Below are 23,264 nucleotides of genomic sequence, written 5' to 3' on the forward strand. Positions count from 1 at the left end.
TTGTAGAAGGTAGAAAACATAGAGGCCGGCAAATCGTTACACAGCCTGCTGAGCTGTTGGACTCTAGAACGAGTCGTAGAAGTAGCCCATTCTCATGTGACAAATGCCAACCGTGTACACATGTTGGGCACGTGTTCGGCGTGTTCCCCAATTCTATGGTAGTTATAAATATAATTCAAATACCAACACAAAAGCCATTTCATTGTTCTTACTAAATCTAATTTTATTATATTACATTGATTTTGTCCAAAGTATCGATTACACATCACGATGACGTTAAAGTGGTTACATCCTTAATGCGAATTGTGCGGTAACCGGGTTTGGTGGACGTAGTGACAGGCCATGTTATGGGAACTTCTACAGCCTCGGCAAGTTTATGTGTTATGGATATGTGACTGAAGGTTTATATTACCTGGCAACCTGTAGGCTCTTACGGCTTTATGGTGAGTGTAAGAACAGCTCTAGCTGCTTTTCGCCCATGAAATTATGCTGTCAATGAGCGACCGTGTTTGCTTTATATCTCGCAAAAAACCATAAACTTTGTGAAAATTCGGCTGTAATGTATTAGAATTACTGTGAGTGCCGCTATTTGTAGATTTTCTTCAACATTTACGTGAAAGTGCGCCTTTGTTTTCATTGTTATCATCGTACACTTTGTACCTCACCAAAAGCACGTCCACATCAAAAAAGGTGATATTTTGTTGACATGTGATTTTAAATATATTTGTTGTTTCAGGCCAATTGCAAAATTGTTATGGTGTACCTTAACGTCAATAATTCCGAACAAAATTGTTTGTGGTGCTTTGTTAATCAATAAACCTGTATTGAAAGTAACAATGGCCAGATATTTTGAACATACGACGATATTTAACTTCAGCTGGGATCAGGTTGCTTGCGGATATTGGAAGAGATATCCTAACCCTCAAAGGTATGTTTTCCCTCATTACCTTCATTTACATCATAATCAATATATATTATAAAAGTACTTTTATTTATGTGCGTGCTTCTAAAACTCAGAAATGAGTCCGGTACGATCCCGTTTATGGTTTCGGAGTTATATGGTATGGTAGCCCTGTTGTCCCCCATCCATGAAGAAGGTTCCCGTTTTAACCTGAAGGGCGTGCTCTTGAAGATATAAGAGCTGGAAGCTTAGCCTCTACAAATTTCAAGAACATTCGAGAGCATTCCACAACATCCTGGAATGTTGTAGAATGTTCGGGAATACTCTGGAACGTTCGGGAACATCCCAAATTATAATGAACTTAAAACGGGATTACAGGCCGTTTCCTGATAAACTTTTAATAAATTTGTAAGCGTGACAATGCATTGGTATCTCTAAATAGTATAAAACAAAGTCACATCAAAGTCTGTTTGTGTGCTTAGTTTTTCTAAACTACGCAACGGAGTTTGATAGGGTTTTCACTATCATTTAGAGAATTCCTTCTAGAAGGTTTATATATATTATACATGGATATTATATTTATTGAAAGTAGTCGGGCAACGTCGGGTACAAGTCAGCTAGTATTAATATAACTTTATTTTCCTGACATCAATATCGCATTTCGTCAATGCTAATACCAAAGCAAGAGTTCAAGGTGAGTAATATGATATTGTAAATAAATAGGTACTTGGAAATTATGAGACTAAACCTAAACAGTGAAATATGCATTTGTGTCAAATATCCTAATGTATTTCTTCAACTAAAATCCCGTTATTTATGGCACACTCTATTATTAAATGGGTCACTCTTTAAATATTTCCCCTCACTCTCAAATTTTCATTTTTTCACGTTGACGGCCGGTGTAGGTCTTGCCAAATGATGATGTGATTGGGAAACATAATGGAGAAGTCGGCGTTTAGATAGGTGACCGCTTTAACCAAATATAATATGTTATTAAGATACCTTCGGTATTGCTTGGTAAAAACCCACTTCTCGGTTTTGTAATGACTTTACCTATGTTTTGTTCAGGGGTCTAATTGAGTTATTATGTATCTTACTTTCTTAGGGTATTTTATTTAGTTATTGGTCTTACTGTGACCATTAACCTCACTTTTTTTAAAGTTCCAATAAGAACTGTCAAAAATGCAGTTAATGACCACTGTAACATCCAAGGTTTAAAATATAAAAGTTGTTATTTTACGGGCAAAGCTGTAAGTGTCTCCATCTACTGATATAAACATGCAAAAAATATTAATTGCTATAAATATAATTAACAGAGACCCGACTAAATCTAAAAGCCATGCTCTTTCAACCTCTTGGGAATGTCTTAACCTCACAGGTTCTAGGCAATCGTGTTCATAAAAAAATGGGTCAAATTCTAATGGCACTAATATTATGTAATAATGATTCTAATTTGGGTCAGTTGACTAATAGTAAAGTGCATATTTTCCATTATTACTTATTATTATAATAACTAGCGCAGACCCATGAAAAATCACGGGATAGACTGAACTTGAAGTCTTGACAAATCAGTTCCAATTTTTGAAATATTTTAATATTGTAGGTAGGTACTTTATTGCTTGCCTGAATTCTTCACACAACTCATTTGAAAATGACACATTTTGAACCAGAATTAACACAAGCACAGACAGCCGAATTAGTATGTTTGATAATAACTAATATAATTTTTATTTTTCGGAATAACTTTATTGAGTAAAACCTCAAATTGTAATATTTAAATATTGAAGACAATATTAGTGATTTCTAAACGAAAATCTGAAACAGAAAAATCAGAAAAGGAAACGGTCACATCTAGGACCCGAACCCAGGACCCTTGTCTTTCCGGGACAGTGCTCTACCAACTGAGAAAAGACAATGTTAGTAATTCTTATTCGAAGTATGATACAGTTAAAAGTGACCGAGGGGAATAGGGTCCCATTAGCTCAGTTGGTAGAGCACTGTCCCGGAAAGACAAGGGTCCTGGGTTCGAGTCCCAGATGTGACCGTTTCCTTTTCTGATTTTTCTGTTTCAGATTTTCGTTTAGAAATCACCAATATTGTCTTCAATATTTAACTAATATAATTATTTTGTCAACACACCTGATTGTCTATTTTCTCTGTCTCTGACAAGCTTTGGTAATATGATGTTCATTAAAAATATAGTAGAAAATGAACTGACAGTTGAAGACACCTGTTTTCGGACTTTTGCACTAGGTTAGTATATATATTAGTGTACTTAGTAAAGGTTAGTAGCAGGGATTAGTACCTGTTAATAACCCTGCTAAACCCAGTGCCAAAGTCTGAAAACAAGTTTTTAACTCTCAGTTCATTTTCTAAGCACGGCCTGTATTAATAAAAGATGGTGGTGCCGACACCTGTCATACAAGTAACATTTTGAATGAATTAATCATTTTTACTAGTGTTGCCGATTGGTGACATAGTGAATATATACATTTTGGTAATCATTTTCCTTGGTGTTACCAGTCAGCACGTCCTCTCTGAAGATGTCGTCTGCCGAGAGCTGAAAGAAGGAAAACTCCATACAAAGAGGCTGCTTACGAAAACCAACAGGGTTCCCAAATGGGGAGAAAGGTAGGCACCAAGTAATTTTGGAAAGAGCGATAGCCACGTTATAAGTTGGTTCTTAGAAATTGTAATTTCTATATTATTGGAAATTTATTAGAAACATTTTCGAGACCTCTACTTATTATTTATGTTATATTGTTAAAAGAGACATGTGATCTACGAGTACTATTCTTTTTTTCCTTCGCAATACTGAGGCCGATGGGGGGGGGGTTTGAACCCTAAAACCCCCTTTATATACACCCATGATTCCGCCACACTCTTCTTTGTTTATATAGATATATAGACGGCTCATCTTATCTGATGGCATATTCAAGTGTGTTAATATACTCTTCTGGCTTGTCGCTTCCAATACTATACAAATTATACTTCAATCCCGATTTAGCTACTTTTCAATTTACTTATTAATAAGGCATATTTTTTTTCAGATTTTTCCACGCTAAATCAGTAAAGATTGTGGAAGAAAGCATTGTTGATCCACAGAATAAAGTTCTCATCACCTACACAAGAAACTTGGGTTACGCCAAAGTTATGGTAAGAGTTGTGTTTTTTTTTAATCTTTCAATTGTGTTTATGGTAAGGGTTGTGTTTTTTTTAATCTTTCAATTGTGTTTATGGTAAGGGTTGTGTTTTTTTTTAATCTTTCAATTGTGTTTATGGTAAGGGTTGTGTTTTTTTTTAATCTTTCAATTGTGTTTATGGTAAGGGTTGTGTTTTTTTTTATCTTTCAATTGTGTTTATGGTAAGGGTTGTGTTTTTTTTATCTTTCAATTGTGTTTATGGTAAGGGTTGTGTTTTTTTTAAATCTTTCAATTGTGTTTATGGTAAGGGTTGTGTTTTTTTTTAATCTTTCAATTGTGTTTATCTTTTATGTAGCAGAAATCATATTGAAAATTTGTTAGTCACAAACCCTTTAAACGGATTCTTGTATTGCTCTGCGAATATTGCTGTTGGGATTTAGTGTGGCATGAATCATATATGATGGGTACATGGTACACGGCAGAAATAGGCTCATTGACAAAATGATAGTTTTGCAGGAGAGTAAAAAATGAATGAAATTGTCCTTGATTGGAAAATTGGTTATATTAAGCGAAGGAATTTATGCATTGATTTCTCGTTTATTTTTAATTTAATAAAAGGGTAAAAAAATAACAAAAACATATCCTACTATTTGAAATCCTTTCTTAAATATGCAAAAACCAGCTGATTTATTGGAGCCAGTGAGACTGGCATCCCCAATTGGGGTATGTTGTGAGGCAGAAGGTAGTGGGGAGGAGATGTTGAAGAGGAAGGTGGGGGAGTACCAAGCTAATCAGATCTAGCCACCAAACAGGGCTAAAGCCATTTCAAGCAACGTTTGTATGTATACTGAATGGTGGTCTTACACCAGGGTGATATTGAGATTATCTTCCACTCTGGAACGTGCCTAAATAATATATACTATATATTATTTTAAATGAATAACTTTTTGAAATAACACAAATTAATCAAATAAAATTTATTTATTTTTCAGAATAACTTTATTGAGTAAAACCTCAAATTGTAATATTTAATTATTGAAGACAATATTAGCGATTTCTAAACGAAAATCTGAAACAGAAAAATCAGAAAAGGATACGGTCACATCTAGGACTCGAACCCAGGACCCTTGTCTTTCCGGGACACCGCTCTACCAACTGAGCTAATGGGACCCTATCCCCCTCGGTCACTTTTAACTGTATCATACTTCTAATAAGAACTACCAACATTGTCTTCATTTTTTCACTGCACATTTTTATTGGCAACTATCTTTATGTATGATCGCAAGATTCAACCTGAACTAAATGCCGTAGAGCGGTGTCGGAATGCGGTAGAGCGGTGTCCCGGAAAGACAAGGGTCCTGGGTTCGAGTCCTAGATGTGACCGTATCCTTTTCTGATTTTTCTGTTTCAGATTTTCGTTTAGACATCGCTAATATTGTCTTCAATAATTAAATAAAATTTACTTGCACACGCCGGGATTTTAACCCGCGACCTCCAGTTTGCCAGTCAAGAGCCTTGCCTCTCGACCATGGAGGCCGTCTAGAGATATAGTAGAATACTTCTCAAATAGTGTGCCGCTTGTGAGTCTACAAAATTGTGCAAATGCTTTAATATCTTTAAACTTTTCTTTAGATAACGGAAAGTAACTCTTTGTATGACATCTCAGGTAACATAAATTTTCCAGGAAAAGAATGATAAAATTATTTTTTGTTTACATTTAGTACCTCAAAGGGTAGTAATGAACAGGTGTTAAGAAGTTTGGCCATTTTCAGAAAAAAAACTTTATTGACCTTTTTTGTTCTTAGTTGTTACCTCCATATCTAGTTAGTTGAAAAACAAAGAAATACGAATCTGGTGTACTCGAAGATTGAGAACCGTTGGGGTTCTGAGCAAGTAAAATGTGCTACGTAAAAGCACAAAGGAAATGTGTCGCTGATAGTTTGAATGTTGTATTGTCAGTGCTTACTGCTGACATGGAAAATGTATGAACGGTATAGCGATGAATTTGTGTTGAGCTCATTTTTGTTAAGTTTTTGATGAAATGTACAATTTTATACACAATGACGTGATTTTTGCCTTGCCTGCACTTTCTTCCCTTTATTTATGAATCAATTAAATAAATTTGGCTAGTTTTAATGATACCATCCCCCAGCACATTTTCTGTAGAACAAATTGGCATTTAAATCACAAAAATGCTGTGAGTCTGTTTTTGCCGTGCAACCTTCATATGTGATAGCCGCATTAGTCATGTTGAAAATATTTTTTTGGTTAACACTTTTACGAGTTTTAATCCAGAAGTAAAAATAATCCAATAAAGGCAATGCAACTACCCAAGGAAGTTGCTTCTCTTATAATATATATATTTAGATTTTACACAGTTCAATGACTATCTCTTGGCATAAGTTCAAGAGTAAGCACACCAAAACTGTCTATTTTCTCTTTTATGTATTTATTCAGTTTGCTTTCTTTTTGTCATTCTGAAGTACACACAAATTGTGTTAATATAAATATAATGCTTATTTTATTTGTACGCTGTATGTTATAGATCTTTGTGTCCTGTTATCTGAAATACTGTTTCTCTCTTTTACCTTTACAATGCTTACCGTTGCAACAAAATCTATCCTAGTTTTGACGCAATGTGTGAATGTGTTTTAGTCAAACTTCATGGATCGCATATATGCAACATTCTCGTACGGGGATAGCAGCCAATGGATCACATATGTGACAGCTATACTGTTTCTCTCTTTTACCTTTACAATGCTTGCCGTTGCAACAAAATCTATCCTAGTTTGGACGCAATGTGTGAATGTGTTTTAGTCAAACTTCATGGATCGCATATGCAACATTCTTGTACGGGTATAGCAGCCGATGGATCACATATGTGACAGTTAGATAGATAAGCTTAAATTTATGGCGTACAGCGATTTTATTGCGATGTTTTAAATAAAATAAATGAGTTTAACTGTAATGTTTGCAGAGTGTTGTGGAGCGGGTGGTGTACCGTGAGGCGGCGGGGGGCAAGTGCGAGGCGCTGCGCTCCGCCTGGGTGGACTCCCAGGTGCTCGGCTTCTCTCGGGCCATCAGGGCTTTCGGCATCGACAGATTCCGCAAAAACTGCAATCAGATGGTGAGGAACAAAATTATATAATTAACCTGAGTCAAACTTTTTAATTATTCACCTGAATGTCTTGTGATTTCCAGGAGAATATTGGTTAACTCTTGGTGTGCTGACGCTAAATTTTCACCATTTGCTGGCTGATTCAATTTTTGTAAAATATATATATATATATTTTTTTTTTTTGCAAAATTTTGGTTTTATAAATTGTACTGTCTTACCAGAATAGCTCGGAAAACGATTTTTTTGATTGTGCCTGTTGTATACAACGGCTCACAAGAGGTTAATCATTTTGAATATGAATAAAACTATTATCAAAATTCCAAACAGGTAAAAAGTGTAATTTTCATCTTCAATCATTTTTATAGTAGTCGAAATATAAAAACTGCTAAACGATAATCTGAGAAGTAAGTATATGAATTGTGCAGAGATGAGATTGATTGAGAAAGAAATGGACGGTCTAAGCATAGACGAAACATGGAACCACATAAAAGTGAGACTTTGTGAATCTGCTAGAGAGGTTTCTGGAATAAGTACGCAAGGTAGGAAGAAAGGTGATGCATGGTGGGATGATGAGATGATGAGAAAGCACTGGTCTCAGAGAAGAAGAAAGCATGGTTATGTCTGATTGCGGCTGGCAGTGCTTCCAGCGAAAAGAAGGATCGAGCAAAAGAAGTATATAAGGAATGTAAGAAAAAAGTAAGAGTTGGAGTGAAAGAATGAAAAAAAACTCCTGCAAGAGGATGAAGGAATCAAAATGACAAACCATTTCCAAGAAAACAAAACGGAACCATGAAAGTGATAAAATCGAAAGATGGAAAAATGTTGACGAATGAGGAAAAAATAAAAGAGAGATCGATGAAGTATTTCGAGAAAGTCTTCGAAAGTGAAGTGAGTCACAGTGATTCCAGCGGCTAATCTGATATGAATGGTGATTGAGTGAATATTACCGAAATTAGCATGGATGAGATAGAAAGATCGATTAAATGTATGAAGATTGGTGAGGTTGTCGGTTTCGACAATATTGCTGCTGAATATTTTAAAGGAGGTAGCTGTATCATACTCACATGGTTGTGCCTTCTTTTTAACCAATGTTTAAAGGAGGGTTACACCAACGCCTTTAGATTGGAGAAGGGCAGTGATCATGCCATTATACAAAGGTAAAGGGTCACGTATGGAATGTGGGAATCATAGGGCTATTAGCCTGCTTAGTTCAGTTGGCAAGCTGTATGGTAGAATTTTGATTGAAAGGGTAAGAAAGGAAACAAAGGATAAAATATGGGATGTGCAAGGTGCTTTTATGAGTGGAAGGGGGTGCATGGACCAGATCTTCTCATTGCGTATGCTCACTGAGAAGTTTCTTGCAAAAAACCAGAAACTTTTCTGTGCCTTTGTAGATCTACAAAAAGCATACAACCGAGTCGACAGGAAAAAGCTATGGAAGGTGTTGTCCAAGTATGGAGTGAATACGAATCTGACTCAGGCAATTGCGTCTCTGTATGAGGGAAGCGTTGCATGTGTTAGGGTGAACGGTGGTTTTACGGGGTGGTTTGATATCACAAAAGGTGTTAAACAAGGCTGCGTAATGTCACCGTGGTTATTTAATCTATACATGGATAATTGTATGCAAGAATTGAAAGAGGTGGGATTGGGTGCGAATTTGAGTAATCTGATAGTATGTTGTATGCTGATGATGCGGTGCTGATTGCTAATAGTATGGATGATCTACAGTCTCTCGTATCTAGGATGAACGAAGTATGCATGGAGAATGAGTTAATGATGAATGTAAGTAAGTCTAAAGTAATGGTGTTTGAAAGAGAGAGTACGAAAACAGTGTGCAATATAGTTGTGAATGAGGAATACTTGGAGCAGGTGGATGAGTTTGTGTATTTAGGAAGTATGTTTACGAGAGATGGGAAGGCTGACAGATATTGAAAGAAGGGTATATGCAGGTAACTCCATTAATGGAGGACTGAACGCAGTTGGCGCTAACAAAAAATTGTCCAAAGAAGCGAAGTTAGCTGTCCCCAATGGAGTGCTGGTACCTATCCTGATGTATGGAAGTTAGGCATGGAACTGGCAAAGAAAGGATAAAAGTAGATTGAATGCTGTTGAAATGAGATCCCTGAGGCCTATGTGTGGTAAAACCATGTATGATTGTGTGAGGAATGTGGAGACTCGCAAAAAGTGCAAGGCTGATGTAAGCGTAATGAGTAAGATTAAGAAAGGGACGCTTAGATGGTTTGGGCACATAAATCGAATGAGCAAAGAAAGGAGTGTAAGAAGGATATATGATGCAAATGCGAATGGTAGCAGAAGTCGGGGACGCCCGAGGAAGACATGGCACGATCAAGTGAATCAGATACTCGAGTCGGGCCATGTCAAGAGTCAGATTATTAGAAGAGTATGTATGAGACGATGTATGAATGTGAATGAGGCAAGGAGTGTGTGCCAAGACCGAGTTGTTTGGCGGTCCGTCCTCTCTGCCTACCCCTGCGGTGAAACGGCGTGATGGTTAGTTAGTTATAGTAGTCTACAAATAATAACAGAGTACGTAATTATTAAACATTATATTTGTAATAATTTTCTCACCAATCTTCATTAATTCAGTCAAGTTATCTTATCAAGGCCAAAGTGATAAATATATTAAAATGCTCAAAGGTTCACTCTTAATAAATAGCACTAATCTGTTTTCATCAATAATGTTGTTCAGGCGGCTACCAGCCTTTCAAACAGATTGATCGAGATTACATAATATCACAATTTGAAAGCTTGAAAATAGAGAACATTCAATTTTTTATGTTTATCTAAATTGTAGAAAAAACTAGAAATTAATGTATCTGATTAACTTTCGATGTAGTAGACTGCATTCTAGCAGAAAAGAGTATAATGCTGTCATAATATTTTTAAATATTTTTTGCTCAACAAAGAAAATCCATTGTTTAATTTTAAAGGTCTGAACAAAATAATAATTACTAGTGGACAATGTTGTGTGTCTGTGCGAACCACACAACAGTGTTGTGGTGCATTCCATCCTCTCTGCCTACTTCTACAAATTGGCATATTTATTTATTTACGCCCTAATGGGCTTTTACAAAGATAGGTAACAAGTAATACAGTTGTGTTAGGTACATAGTGTGGTTTATGGAAAGCAAAATAAAAGTATAAAGAAACATAGAAATGTAAAAATAAAAGTGTATTCACTATGGATACTATATTGCATACTTGTATTCATATCAACCACCTTAAGGTGATTTTTTTCAAGAAATAAATTTTCAAATTTATTATTATGTGGTCAATTCTGTTTTTACATTTACAGTTTTGATATAGCACGGTCAACAAAATATAATGAAATATCCGTTCTTATTAGAATTCTCCCATTTTCCAGTACGTAATAGACTTCCAAATATGTCACCGATGCTACTTTCCAGTACGGACTTCCAAATATGTCACCGATGCTACTTTCCAGTACGGACTTCCAAATATGTCACCGATGCTACTAATATAAACCAATTTGAGCTCGATGGAATTATTGTTTAGAGAGAAGAAAGGACTAGCTTATTTTTAAAATTATAAAAACTCAATTATTACTGTTAAACTTATTGTGAAATCAGATTCGAGCGCATCAAGCAGAATGCTACCTACACCTACTCATTAAATAATAATAATAAGTAATCGACTGGTCAGTGGCCGAGTTGGCATCGCGTTTGGGTCCCACTCAGGCGTAGCGTGTTCAATTCCTTGGCTGGCTAAGTCCTCCATCACAACACGAGCAACATTTTCCGCTTACTGTGGAGGTAGTAAGAGATTTTTAAATATTGTCAGTATATTCGTAATCCGGGAATGTTTGTCTATCTTTAAAAAAAAAAATGTACCTACGAAACATTTTAAACACAATATTTTTACACGTGGAACATATCTCCCGTTTAAAAACAGAATTGTGTGTATTTACTTGCTAAAAGTACAAGTTAAACACCTCGTATCGACTCAAAATAACCTGTTTTAGTAATTAGTTTAAAAAAAAATTATGTCTAAAAATATGAATTTGATTTCTAGGTGACAGGCTTCAACCACGTGCTATCGGGCATGTTCCCCCGCCCAGGCACCCCCACTCACGCCTCCCACCCCTCTGCCCTGCCCCTGGCCGCGGGTCTCAAGGGAGTGAAGGAGGCGGCCGACCGTGCCACGGCCAACGCCTACGCTTCCCTGCACCCCAACAACAGCTGAGAACATCTGCGCCGGACGTAGATTCATTGTTACTGCACAACACTCCCCACACTACCGGGCATAGATAGTCGATAGTGTGTGCCGTACTTCCCACACTATCGGGCATAGATATTCGATTGATTGTGCTGCACTCCCCACACTACAGGGCATAGATAGTCGATTGATTGTGCTGCACTCCCCATACTACCGGGCATAGATTGAGTGTGCCGTACTTCCCAAACTACCGGGCATAGATATTTGATTGATTGTGCTGCGCTCCCCACACTACCAGGCATAGATAGTCGATTGACTACTCCGTACTCCCCAATGTACCGGGCATGGATGGTCGATTGACAGCACTCCACACACTACAGGGCATAATTAATCGATTCGCCAAACTGCCCACTCCTAAGCATAGATAGATAGTCAATTGACTGCGAGTACTCCACACTGCTAGGCAAATTTTCCACAGTTTTACTTTACCTGTCTTTGGCATTTGTTCACTATTAATCAATCTACATTAATTTCCTTATCAACACTTTCTTTGACCTTGGTATTTCCATATCGTTATTCACTTACATTTAAATTGAGTGTGTGTGAATGCTGAGAAAAACAGTTAGTGATTTTTTTTGCAAGGGTGTAGCGCCAAGGTATATTTCTAATACTGTCTTCTCACATTTAATCATCTTTAAAATAACCCTTATTCGCTTTACTGAGCGTGTTTCACGCTTCGCTGTTGTCAATATACATAGAAAACCATTCAAAAATATAGAAAAGCTTTGTTTAATCATTTAAAAAGTGTGCATTAGAAAAAAACAGACAAATACAAATGTGTGACTGTTGAAAGGGAAACATATTGTGATTTATTTCTCTTGCAAATATAATATCATGTTGCAATAATTTTTTCATCATGTGATGGTGGAAATTTTTTCTAATCATTTGCATAGTTCCTTATGCATAATGTGTGTAATACTTGCTAAGTTATCCTTTCCAAATGTTATGTCGAATCCTGTTGAAAATAAATGTTCTGTGTACGAAGGGAAGAAGGGATGCTTTCTAAACTTTGTGTCTTGAGTTGATCGGCAAAGATCAATGTTTGACTAAACTCATTTTGCCACACCTTTTTTCCATTTGCGCACAGAATTAAAAGTATGTTTTTGGTAGTGGGATCAATATAAATTCATTGCCAGTGATTGTTGCTTTGATTAGATATACGTAGTTCAAATGGTTATTCCTCTACAATCGGGGTTTGTTGCTGTAGTCTAGTGGATGTTTTCACTTCCGACCGTAAAGGGTGCGCAATAGACTCGGTGGCAAACACTAGATTTTCCTTGTAGAGGTGAAATTATTCATTCCCAGATGTGAGCCACTGTATATTTGTTGCTATACAGTTTAAATTACTCTGTGCGATGGACACTTTTGCAATATTTTTTATAGTTATAAATATATATATATATTTAGTTATTGATGAACGGATGTACATACTATTATTTTATTTGTTTTCTTAACATCCAATGTAAATTTTAGTTTTTAAACGAGTTAAATATTAAATATAAATCATTAACCTACCAAATTATCTAACTTTTGTAGTTTCTCTTCCAAAAGCATTAAATACACAAGTCCATAAAAATGAATTAGGGTCTTACCAATAAACGTGTTTTAAAATTTTCACAACTGATAAACATCCATTAAGGCGATGCCATACGTAGTAATTCAAAATCATGTGTTTTTGGTTTGAGAATTTGATCGCCTAGAAATGTTTCAGATGCTTTAATTAAATACTGTGAGTAGAATACATTTTGGCCTTTGAAATAATCGAGTATTTTTTAAATAAGTCTTTTTATAAGCTCAGAAAAAAATAATGTAAAGGCCTATGAAAACTGCTTTAAAGTTCAAAATCTCCTACTTACGAAACCATTTTCGGTTATGATTTTACTGTATAATGTGGCAAATTAAGTTATTTATAAAATGATCGAAAAAAAATTAAATATTTATGCCTGAACATCCACAAAATAAAATAAAAGGCACTTTTTGGCCATGTTTTTTTCTTGCATAAATCAAAACTGGCAGATTGTGCTAAGCGGGAATTTAAACCTGATCGCCATCTACGTAAGGGTTGTTATTGAGAGCAGCTCATTTTAAAATATTACACGACGTAATGTTGGTTTGTCAGTTGTGTAAAAATTAAAACAAGTTTATTAGTAAGGGGGTTATACTACACTTTTCAATATTCATTTATATTCCGTCTTATTCAATATTTAAAATATACCATTTGAATCCAAAAACACGGATTCTTCTTCTCTAATAAAATCAATCAATCAACATTTGAACTTAAATAAAAATAAACTTAATAATTATTAGAACTTTATAATATGTGATTTGAGTGCAGTGTTTTAAAAGTGAATAAATAATCGGAAATTTGCTCAAAAATATTGGACATTCGAAACGAACGGCTATCGGTAAATGCACTCCAGATGTTTTCAACAAAATTCTCGGAAACTGGGCAAGCTTGGCCCTGCAAGTTTTTTTACTAAGCCCAGTATAATTTATTACCCAACCGTCGCCTTTTATTGCGGACAGAATGCACCACTTCAACAATTACCAGGAACAGGATTACATGGAGATAAATTATGGACTTGCCGAACGTCACAGCAGTGCTGCCAGGGTCTCTTATCTATGTGAGGTGTCAGCGCTTTATTAGCAGCAGACACATACCTGGACGCTGTTGTTGGACGCGGTGGACTCTCTTACTGCAGCAGCTGGTCCAGTTCCTTCACCACTTAGGATTCTTGCTGCAGAGCCTCCATCTTCTATCTTCGTAGAACGTCACAGCGGTGCTGCCAAGGTCTGGTATCTGTGAGAGGATAGTGTGTCAGCGCTTTATTAGCAGCAGACACATACCTGGACGGATGACGAACCTCGTGCTGGCACTGTTGGTGGACGCGGTGGTCTCTTTCGCTGCAGCAGCTGGCCCAGTTTCTTCACCACCTAGGATTCTTGCTGCAGAGTCTCCATCTTCTATCTTCGTGTCACCTGTTCCTATACTTCATTTTACTAAACTTAACTTCACTCTATTTTTGTAATATTTATATTTTCTGTAATACCTGCATCAACTGTAAAGCGCCCCTGAGGTGATATCTCACAAAAGCGGCGCTATACAAATTATCCAATAATAAATAAATAAATAATAGATTGTATACTCATAATGCATGGGATAGATGTGTACTATCTTAGAAATACATATATACGTAGATTACAAGGATAATTAATACATCCTTGTTAGTATATTCCCCTTTCGTAACTAACTGCTTAATTTTAGTTCTATTTGGCAAAACTTTAACCACAAAGTCTACCGCTTATTAAATTTCAATCATTTGTTAATTAAGTTACACTAAATCATGATTTATGTATTACTAGATTAACTTTATTTTCGTGGCTTTTCCTTTATGAATGTTATTTTTTGTTATTATTCATACAAATTTATTAAAATGTAATCAATACCTACATTTAGCAATAACTTTGAAAGTGAAATATAATGATACCAAATCTAACTCCTTCCTGATGTTTGAAAAACAGTATTCTATATGAATAAAAACATTAAAAAATTGCCGTACTAGCTAGTCATTTGTTTTAAAATATGAATTCTGCAATCAAATTGTAAAGGCTGCTAGCCACAACTACTTCTATACATAATAATTATATATTACTATCCCCAAGTTATTAAAGTATACATTTTAGTTAAATATTGAATTATTTAAACTTATGCAAGAAATTATTTTAAAATTATAATAATGCGATAGTTGATCTGTAATGCACCGTTTCTATAAATATCTGATATTTTTCTAGAGTAACATTTCTTCACGCTCAAGTCATATTCTTGTACAGTGAAACTCTCTTAAGAAGTTTTTCAAGGGACTGGAAAAACTATTAAGTGGGAAAACCTTATATAGGGGAAAAATTGGGCCATTTTTCTAATTCAATCTTCAAGGGACCGAAAAAAACAAATTTCTTAAGCATGAAAACTTCTTGAAAGAGTTTCACTGTATGTATATATTTTACTTGAAGGGAAACAACATCTCAGTGTACTAATAGTAATAATATAACATTTACAGTAACCCTCCTGTTTATTATGATGTACTAATGAAATAAATTAATCAGATGCCACTGTATATCCATCCTGTAAGAGGCTAGTACATAATATTATAATTGGAATTGTTCTGGATTTACTAATAATTGGAGAACTATGTTATCTGGGTATACTAATTAGAGAACTATGTAATTCTGAGTGATACTGGAAAACTATGTTATTATAGTATACCAATTGGAGAAACTGTCATTCTGAGCGTACTAATTGAAAAAAAGAAGTGTTACTCTCAGTGTACTAATTTGGAGAAACTATGTAATTCTGTGCGTACTACACTGCAAAGGTAAAGAGCTTAAGTGACAAATTATTAAAAAAATTAGTTAATCCTACAGTTTTGATTATAATTTTTGTCTAAACAAAACTGTATATTTAACAAATTTTTGACCAAATTGTTGCTTACGTCCTTTTGCCTTTCCAGCGTCAAAGTTATTCCGAGTGTACTAATTGGAAAACCATGCCATTCTGAGCGTACCATGAAAATGGAGGACTATGTTATTAAGCTTGCTTATTGGAAATTAGACTTTTTTTATATAACTATAAATTTTGTTAAATGTTTTGCAAACATAAATATCTACTTACAAGCCCATTTGTGTTCTTGGTTAGATAAGTATTCCATTAATTCTTAAGTTTGTTTCGCTTTCTGTTTGAGAATTTTTAAAATTAATTTAATTTTGACTGCAATTCATTTTGCTTTTGCAGAGTATTATGATATTAATGGCTACTATTATAATAATTTTTAGAATACTTTGTATTAATTTAATTTTTTATTTGCTTTAAAATTGTTTATTTAAATTGTAATTCTATTTGGTCAATCTTAAACAAGTAAGGGTAAAATTAAATTGTAATTTAGTATATTACAATATGTATATAATAGTTTACACTACTGTAATACTCCCCTGTTAGATGAAATCATAGCCAGGGAGAAAAATATTTAATGGTTCCAAATCATTACTTCAATAATTTGTTGCCATAATAAATTAGTTTGTGGAAAAATAAATTTATGTTTATTTTATTTATGCTTCTTGTTCATGAAATTTAAAATGCCAAATGAATTTACAAATCTTTCTGATAAAACCTAAGTTTTTGTTATCAATGTGAACTGGAACCCAGTCATTTGGCTAATGTGTGATCTTCATGTAAATATTATACAAAATTAAATGTTAAATCTGTTTTACATCGCTAAATATTTTCATTAAATGTTGAAACTGGATAATTTGCGTTTTATTCAATACTAGCTGAGATCCCCGGTGTTGCCCGAGCAAGAGAAGACATGGCACGATCAAGTGAATCAGATACTTGAATCGGGCCATGTGAATGAGGCAAGGAGTGTGTGTTGAGGTCCGTCCTCTCTGCCTACCCCTGCAGAATGGCATAATGGTTAGTTAGTTAGTTAGCTAGTTTTAGATGTAGACAGTAATTTTTCTCTTATTTTGAATGTGTGCAAAATTTCATCGTGAAATATCAATTCTGCTTTAAGGGATGGGGGCGAATTTTCGAAATTGCATTTAGACAGTGGCCGCCACAGACACTCTTTATATAAATAGATAGATAGATAAATACACTTCATATAAAATATATATTTATATTTATGCCAGAAATATTATTTATTTTTTTATTTGTAAGAAACAAACAACTTTTTGTATACAAAGATAAATATATATGTACATGATGTCAAATACTGTAGAATAGTTATAATACCTCCCACTTCTGACATTTCTAATATATTCTGATGGCAGTATTACACTAGCGCCTCCTAGTGGCACGAGTTTTGAGGCTTGGTTTGCTTTCATACATTGGATTTTACACATGAATTGCTATGCTATACTAGCGGCCAGAGTTGCCAGCCAATACAAGTAAATACTGCCAGTATTTTATTGGAATTGGGATATATCAGCGATGAAACAAATGATGAAATAAGTGAATAAACATACAATGAAACATGCGATGAAAGTAGTGATAAAACATGTGATGAAACATGCTATGAAACTTGTAACGAAACATGCGATGAAAACAGTGATGAAAGCAGCGATGAAACACGTAATGAAACATGCGATGAAAGCAGCGAAGAAATCTGTGATGAATCCGGTGATTAAACATGTGATAAAAACAGAGATGTAGTATGCGAAGAAACATGCAATGTAACTATTGATGAAAGCAGCGATGAAATCTGTGATGAAAACAGAGATCAAAATGCAATGATAACAGTTATTTTTTTTATTTTCAAATGCATTCAGAGTCGCTTGACGCCACTTGTATTACAGTGAATTCGAATTCCCTGTGGAAAATAGACTAGCTATGTCACAACTTTCTAGTCAATCACCGCTCTACCCCCACGATGAGCTAACGTTGTTAAATACATTTTCTACACAGACATATCAACATTGGTATGTATACAGAACTAATTATTATTTTCTCACTTCTACATTTCACCGATACAAACATTTCGCTCTCATCAATGCTGACAGCTGTAGTATTGATATTTAGTGTGTATCGATGTTATTGTATCGATCACCGGGGTTTGATATTCCAATACTTTACTAATGTCCTTATTAGTTTATTCCTTTCAATTAATAATAATAATAATATTTGGATGATTTGTATAGCGCCGTTTTTATGCAAAATCACCTCTGGGGCGCTGTGCATTCAATTATTGCTTTCAAAATTATTTTCTTCTTTATTCTATGACTTGCATAGTTTGCGCATTCCCACCTCATCTACTCTGTGATCTATTTCATAAGATCTGTGTCATAGAATATATAAAATAGATCAGTGAGAACAGACTTTCTATGCCATAGAACACCCAATAGAAATGGAAACCCAATGTTCTTAAAGATAAATCAACTTCTACATTCGTTCGATTCTATACAGAATCGACAATATAATGTGAACAAATTAGAATAGAACAATTAGAATGGACAGCAATACCTTTCAATTATATTAAGGTTTGTTCTATGAAATAGATCAGATGAGATCCCAGCTTAATTCTGCATTCAGTCCTCATCTATTTTATAAAAATCTATGGTCAATTTATATAATGAATGTGGAAGAAATTAAGGAAGTCTTTTTTCAGTGATCTATTCCATAGATTCCATGAAATTAATCATACAATAGATGAGATGTGATCCCGACTTAATGGCTTGTTCTCATCTGATCTACTCTATGAGTCTCTACTGGGGCTTTCAATCCTGTTAATTTTTTTCAGAACCGAGATTACAGTGCTAGCATTTTACAATCCCGGGATTTTAATGTTTAAATTATTATAAAAAATAGGAGTTGTAACAAATATTTTATTTTTCAGGTATTATACACAGATTAGGTAACATTAACTCTTTGCACGCGGCCGTATCAACTGTTGTTACGGCAAAAAGTCTATACTCACACGCGGCTGTATCAACAGTTGATACGGAAACTTTGACGGCCGATATTCCAGCGCTCTTTCGTCATAAATGTATTTCTTCCTCACTTGGACTTTCGTAGAACTATCACGATGCTGACATCTACAAGAATTTCTCAAAAATAAAATTGTATTTCATAAAAAAAGATCAATAATCAAGTGTGCCTCTTCGCGCCTTTTAGTCCTTTAGTTTACATTTTTGTCAACGGATGGCGTTAGTACTAGTATGTTATTCACAACTTTTCATAACTAAAAATGATAAGTGATCATGGTGTCCCACTTGTGTCTATCAACGCAGTGGCCTAAGTACACACACGCCCAGTGAATGGCGGGACCACATTCAAAAGATACGGTACGTCTTTGTATGAAATTTTATGTTTTTGTTTTTATAAACATCTAAGAGTGTTGACACACGAGGATTTGTTTTCATATTGTGGAGAATAATCTGTTCTGTCTATATAGTCCAATAAATCATGCCAGAATGCTATAATTTGACATTTAATTGTGTGCATAGGTATTTGAAAATATGTACCGCGTACGGGTATAGATAAAACGGAGCAAATTAATGCGTTCAAAAGGTTAATTATTAACTAAATTCAATAATATAAAAGCAGCTACACAAAAGAACAAAAATCAAAAAAACTTATTTTATATGAGGAAACTTAAAATGCGACCTCAATTAGATCAAAGTGTCAAAGGTTTCATCATTTAGTGATGATTTAGTCGCTATTTCCCCCCCTCCCGAAAAAAGTCATCTGACTTCCTCACTGCTAGGTGGTATTGATTTTAAATCCTAGCAATTTCGTAGATTTACTACACGCTGCATTTCGAATTCGAAATTTGTCTTCCTTCTTAATAATGTTTGATATATCTCTGACTGGAGAGATTTCGGAATTAAGTCCATCATCAATAGCTCCTTCGAGCATTTCTCAGATAGATGGACAGATGTAAACCTACTTCTTCTACAATTTCAATGTCTGATTCCCACACAGAGAAAGACATATTTTTTTCGACTGATTTTGACAGCAACGGTTGAGATTATCGTCTAAAATTTAACAGTGGGTCTGAAATAAATTCTGCACAATCTTGATTGCCTTTTTGCAAAAACTGGAACAAAAAAGATACATGAGATTTTTTAGGCTGAACCGGAATAGTCATCCCAGTAATACAATTTTTTATTCCTATTATCAAAATATTCGCGGTCTCAATACTAAACTAAATGCCTTCAGATGTTCCGTAAACATAAGTCCTTATGATTTCTTATTTTTCACTGAAACATGGTTATCAGACAATATTGCTTCAACCGAACTTGGACTGCATAATTATAATATTTTTCGCTGTGACCGCTCTTCATCTTCAAACAAGTCTAGAGGTGGCGGGGTCATGATATGTGTTAAAAACAAATACTCTTGACACATTCTCGATTCTCGTAATGATGTATCTGAAGAACTATTTGTTTGTGTTCTTCTTGGCTCCAAGAAACTTGTCATTGGTTGTGTCTACATTCCCCCATCCTCTTCAACAGATATCTACAAGTCACATACTGAAGCTGTTGAACGTATTTCCATAAATGCCGATTCATTAATCATTTGCGGTGATTACAATCTACCGAAGGTAATATGGCTTAATGACAATCATGGTGTGAAAACTCCTAGTAATATTTCTCTTCAAGCTTCCATAATAATGAATCTATTTGCCTACTTGAACATGTTCCAACTAAACTCGATCCATAATCTCATTAGGAGATTAGAGGAAACATTTGGTTTGAATTCCGACATAAAAAATTGGCTGGTATCCTATTTATCCAATCGCTTACAAGCCGTGAGGGTTGGAAATAAATTGTCCAACTTCGCAACACTTTCTTCAGGGGTACCCCAGGGATCCGTTTTGGGTCCACTTCTCTTCATCCTTTTTACAAATGATGTCGCCAAAATAATCGAGTCATTTGATCTCTTGTCTCACTGCTACGCTGACGATCAGCAAGTTTATTTTTACTGCGCTCCAAATGAAATCAATAGTCTCAAGATCCGTATAACTGAATGTCTAGAAGCAATAACTCGTTGGATGTCTTCAAACAAGCTGAAGCTCAATCCATCTAAGACTGAGTTTCTCTGGGCAGCCACAAACAAACGTCAACATTTCATAGACAATTCACCTATTACTATTTCCGGCAGCGATATCATCCCAAAAACAACAGTCAAACTTCTCGGTGTCAATTTAGATTCAGACTTTTCGTTTAAAAGTCAAATAAATAGGACTGTAAGCACCGGTTTTTTTCACCTTAGACAACTCAAGTCTGTCCGAAGAAACCTTCCTTCAGAAGCAACAAAACTACTTATCAACTCTTACGTAGTCTCACGTCTCGATTACTGCAACGGCATTTATGCCAGCCTTCCAAAATATCAAATTGACAAACTTCGATCAGCGTTTAATGCAGCAGCACGGCTCATAAACCGGGGTTTCAAAATATTCGCACATTTCAGAACACCTTCGGAACCTTCACTGGCTCAAGTGCCCTGAAAGAATCCAGTACAAACTGTGCTGGATGGTGTTTAAATCCATCAATGAAATGGCCCCACCCTACATCTCTGAACTATGCTTCCCGGAAAACACTGGTCTGAGGCAGTCAACTCTTAGATCAGCAACATCAGCAGCTGTAGGCAAACTGATAGAACCTATGCGCAAGCCAAATACTAAGTTTGGTGATCGCGCTTTCGGAGTATCTGGGCCGAAGGCTTGGAATAAACTCCCTCCGGAACTAAGATCCATAACAAGTCCAACAGAATTCAGGTCTAAACTAAAAACTTACCTTTTTAAGCTGTCGTACCCTTAAATTAAATATACCAATCCTAAGAAAAAGTCCAGTTATATTCAATTTTTTAATTAAGTCCTAAATCCTGTATCTAAATTTCGCCAATAAACAATTAGATAATGTTAATTAAGTGTTAATCTCAAGTGACCTACCAGGTAAGTATTGTACTGTATATTTTCTCCATAAATAGTTAAGTAATAACATAGATCACTGTAGAAATGTATTATAAGTTTGTACAGCGCCCTTGAGGTGTTTTTGCACAAAAACGGCGCTTTACAAGTCATCCAAGTATTATTATTATTATAACTGTCAAGTTTTCTGTCTTGACCTGATCTTTACTAACACGCCTAGCGTTTGTGTAAGTGAAGCTTCGGAATCATTACTACCAATAGATAAATATCACCCACCACTCGATATCAACTTCACTAATCCTTTCAAAAATGTTACCTTAAAATCAACGGTTACATACCACTACAAATTTAACGAAGGTGTCTATACTAGCATGAACAGATATCTCGCCCAAACTGACTGGACATTTCTTGAATCGAACATCAATATTAACGATGCTACATTTAAATTCAACGAATGTATAACTCATGCCATAGACTTATTTGTACCTAAGGGAACTTATTCCCAGGCTAAGTTTCCCATTTGGTTCAGCATGAAACTAAAGAAGTTGATAATCGAGAAAAAGAAAATACACAAATTATTCAAGTGTACGAACAACTTAGCGTATTATCAAAAATTTTCTCAGCTAAGAGAACTATCCAAAATCGAATCTGTTAGGTGCTAAAAATCCTACATCGAACTCACTGAGACACAATTAAAGCTTAACCCTAAACAATTCTGGAAATTTGTTAAACAAAAACGTACTGATGATAATGATCTCCCTCCAAGTATGTTCTTTAATGAAAATCATGCTACCAACGGTCTCGACATTGCTAACCTTTTCGCTGAACACTTCTCCTCCGTCTATGTACTCTGATACCTCGTGCATTATCCCTCCACTCAACTATACTAATACTATTGATTTAAATAATTGCCAATTCACACTCATAGATGTCTTTAACTCCTTAAAAAATCTCCCCAGCAAAACAAGCACTTGTCCTGATGATATTCCAGAAATATTACTGAAGGAATGTAAATTTACTATATCTAAGCCAATTTGTTTGTTATATAACTTGTCAATATCATCTGCCACTTTTCCGGACTCCTGGAAAGTTTCTTATATCAGACCTATTTTCAAATCCGGCAATAAGTCGAACGTAGAAAACTATAGACCCATATCGATATTATCCCATATTCCTAGAATATTTGAGTCAATAATCACGAAGAAAATCACACCTATCTTTAAAAACGTACTGATCGAGGAACAGCATGGATTTAGATCTGCTAAATCTACTATGTACTACTAACTTACTATCCTTTACCAATTCCATCGTCAATGGCCTAGAAGATAACCCACAAATAGATGTTCTATATACCGATTTCTCTAAAGCTTTTGACAAAGTAAACCACTCAATCCTTATGGCCAAACTATATGCTATCG

The 23,264-nt window shown here is 35.1% G+C and overlaps 1 protein-coding gene across 2 annotated transcripts; it reads left to right on the forward strand.

Annotated features, from left to right (window-relative positions):
• Window positions 1–313: 313 nt before the first annotated feature.
• Window positions 314–16,834, forward strand: prel (preli-like). Of its 2 annotated transcripts, none has more exons than XM_089640965.1 (6): window positions 314–443; window positions 737–928; window positions 3,425–3,532; window positions 3,952–4,057; window positions 7,022–7,171; window positions 11,216–16,834. In XM_089640965.1, the coding sequence occupies exons 2-6, from the start codon at window positions 837–839 to the stop codon at window positions 11,384–11,386; spliced, it is 627 nt and encodes a 208-aa protein (XP_089497091.1). In that variant the 5' UTR covers window positions 314–443; window positions 737–836; the 3' UTR covers window positions 11,387–16,834. The 2 variants fall into 2 exon arrangements, with proteins under 2 accessions (XP_089497091.1, XP_089497090.1); XM_089640964.1 differs by having other exon boundaries at window positions 437–575.
• The last annotated feature ends 6,430 nt before the right edge of the window (window positions 16,835–23,264 follow it).

Source organism: Hesperophylax consimilis, chromosome 16 (assembly GCF_061612785.1).
Source record: "Hesperophylax consimilis isolate HC1 chromosome 16, BYU_Hcon_1.0, whole genome shotgun sequence".
In the NCBI taxonomy this organism is placed as follows: Eukaryota; Metazoa; Arthropoda; class Insecta; order Trichoptera; family Limnephilidae; genus Hesperophylax; species Hesperophylax consimilis.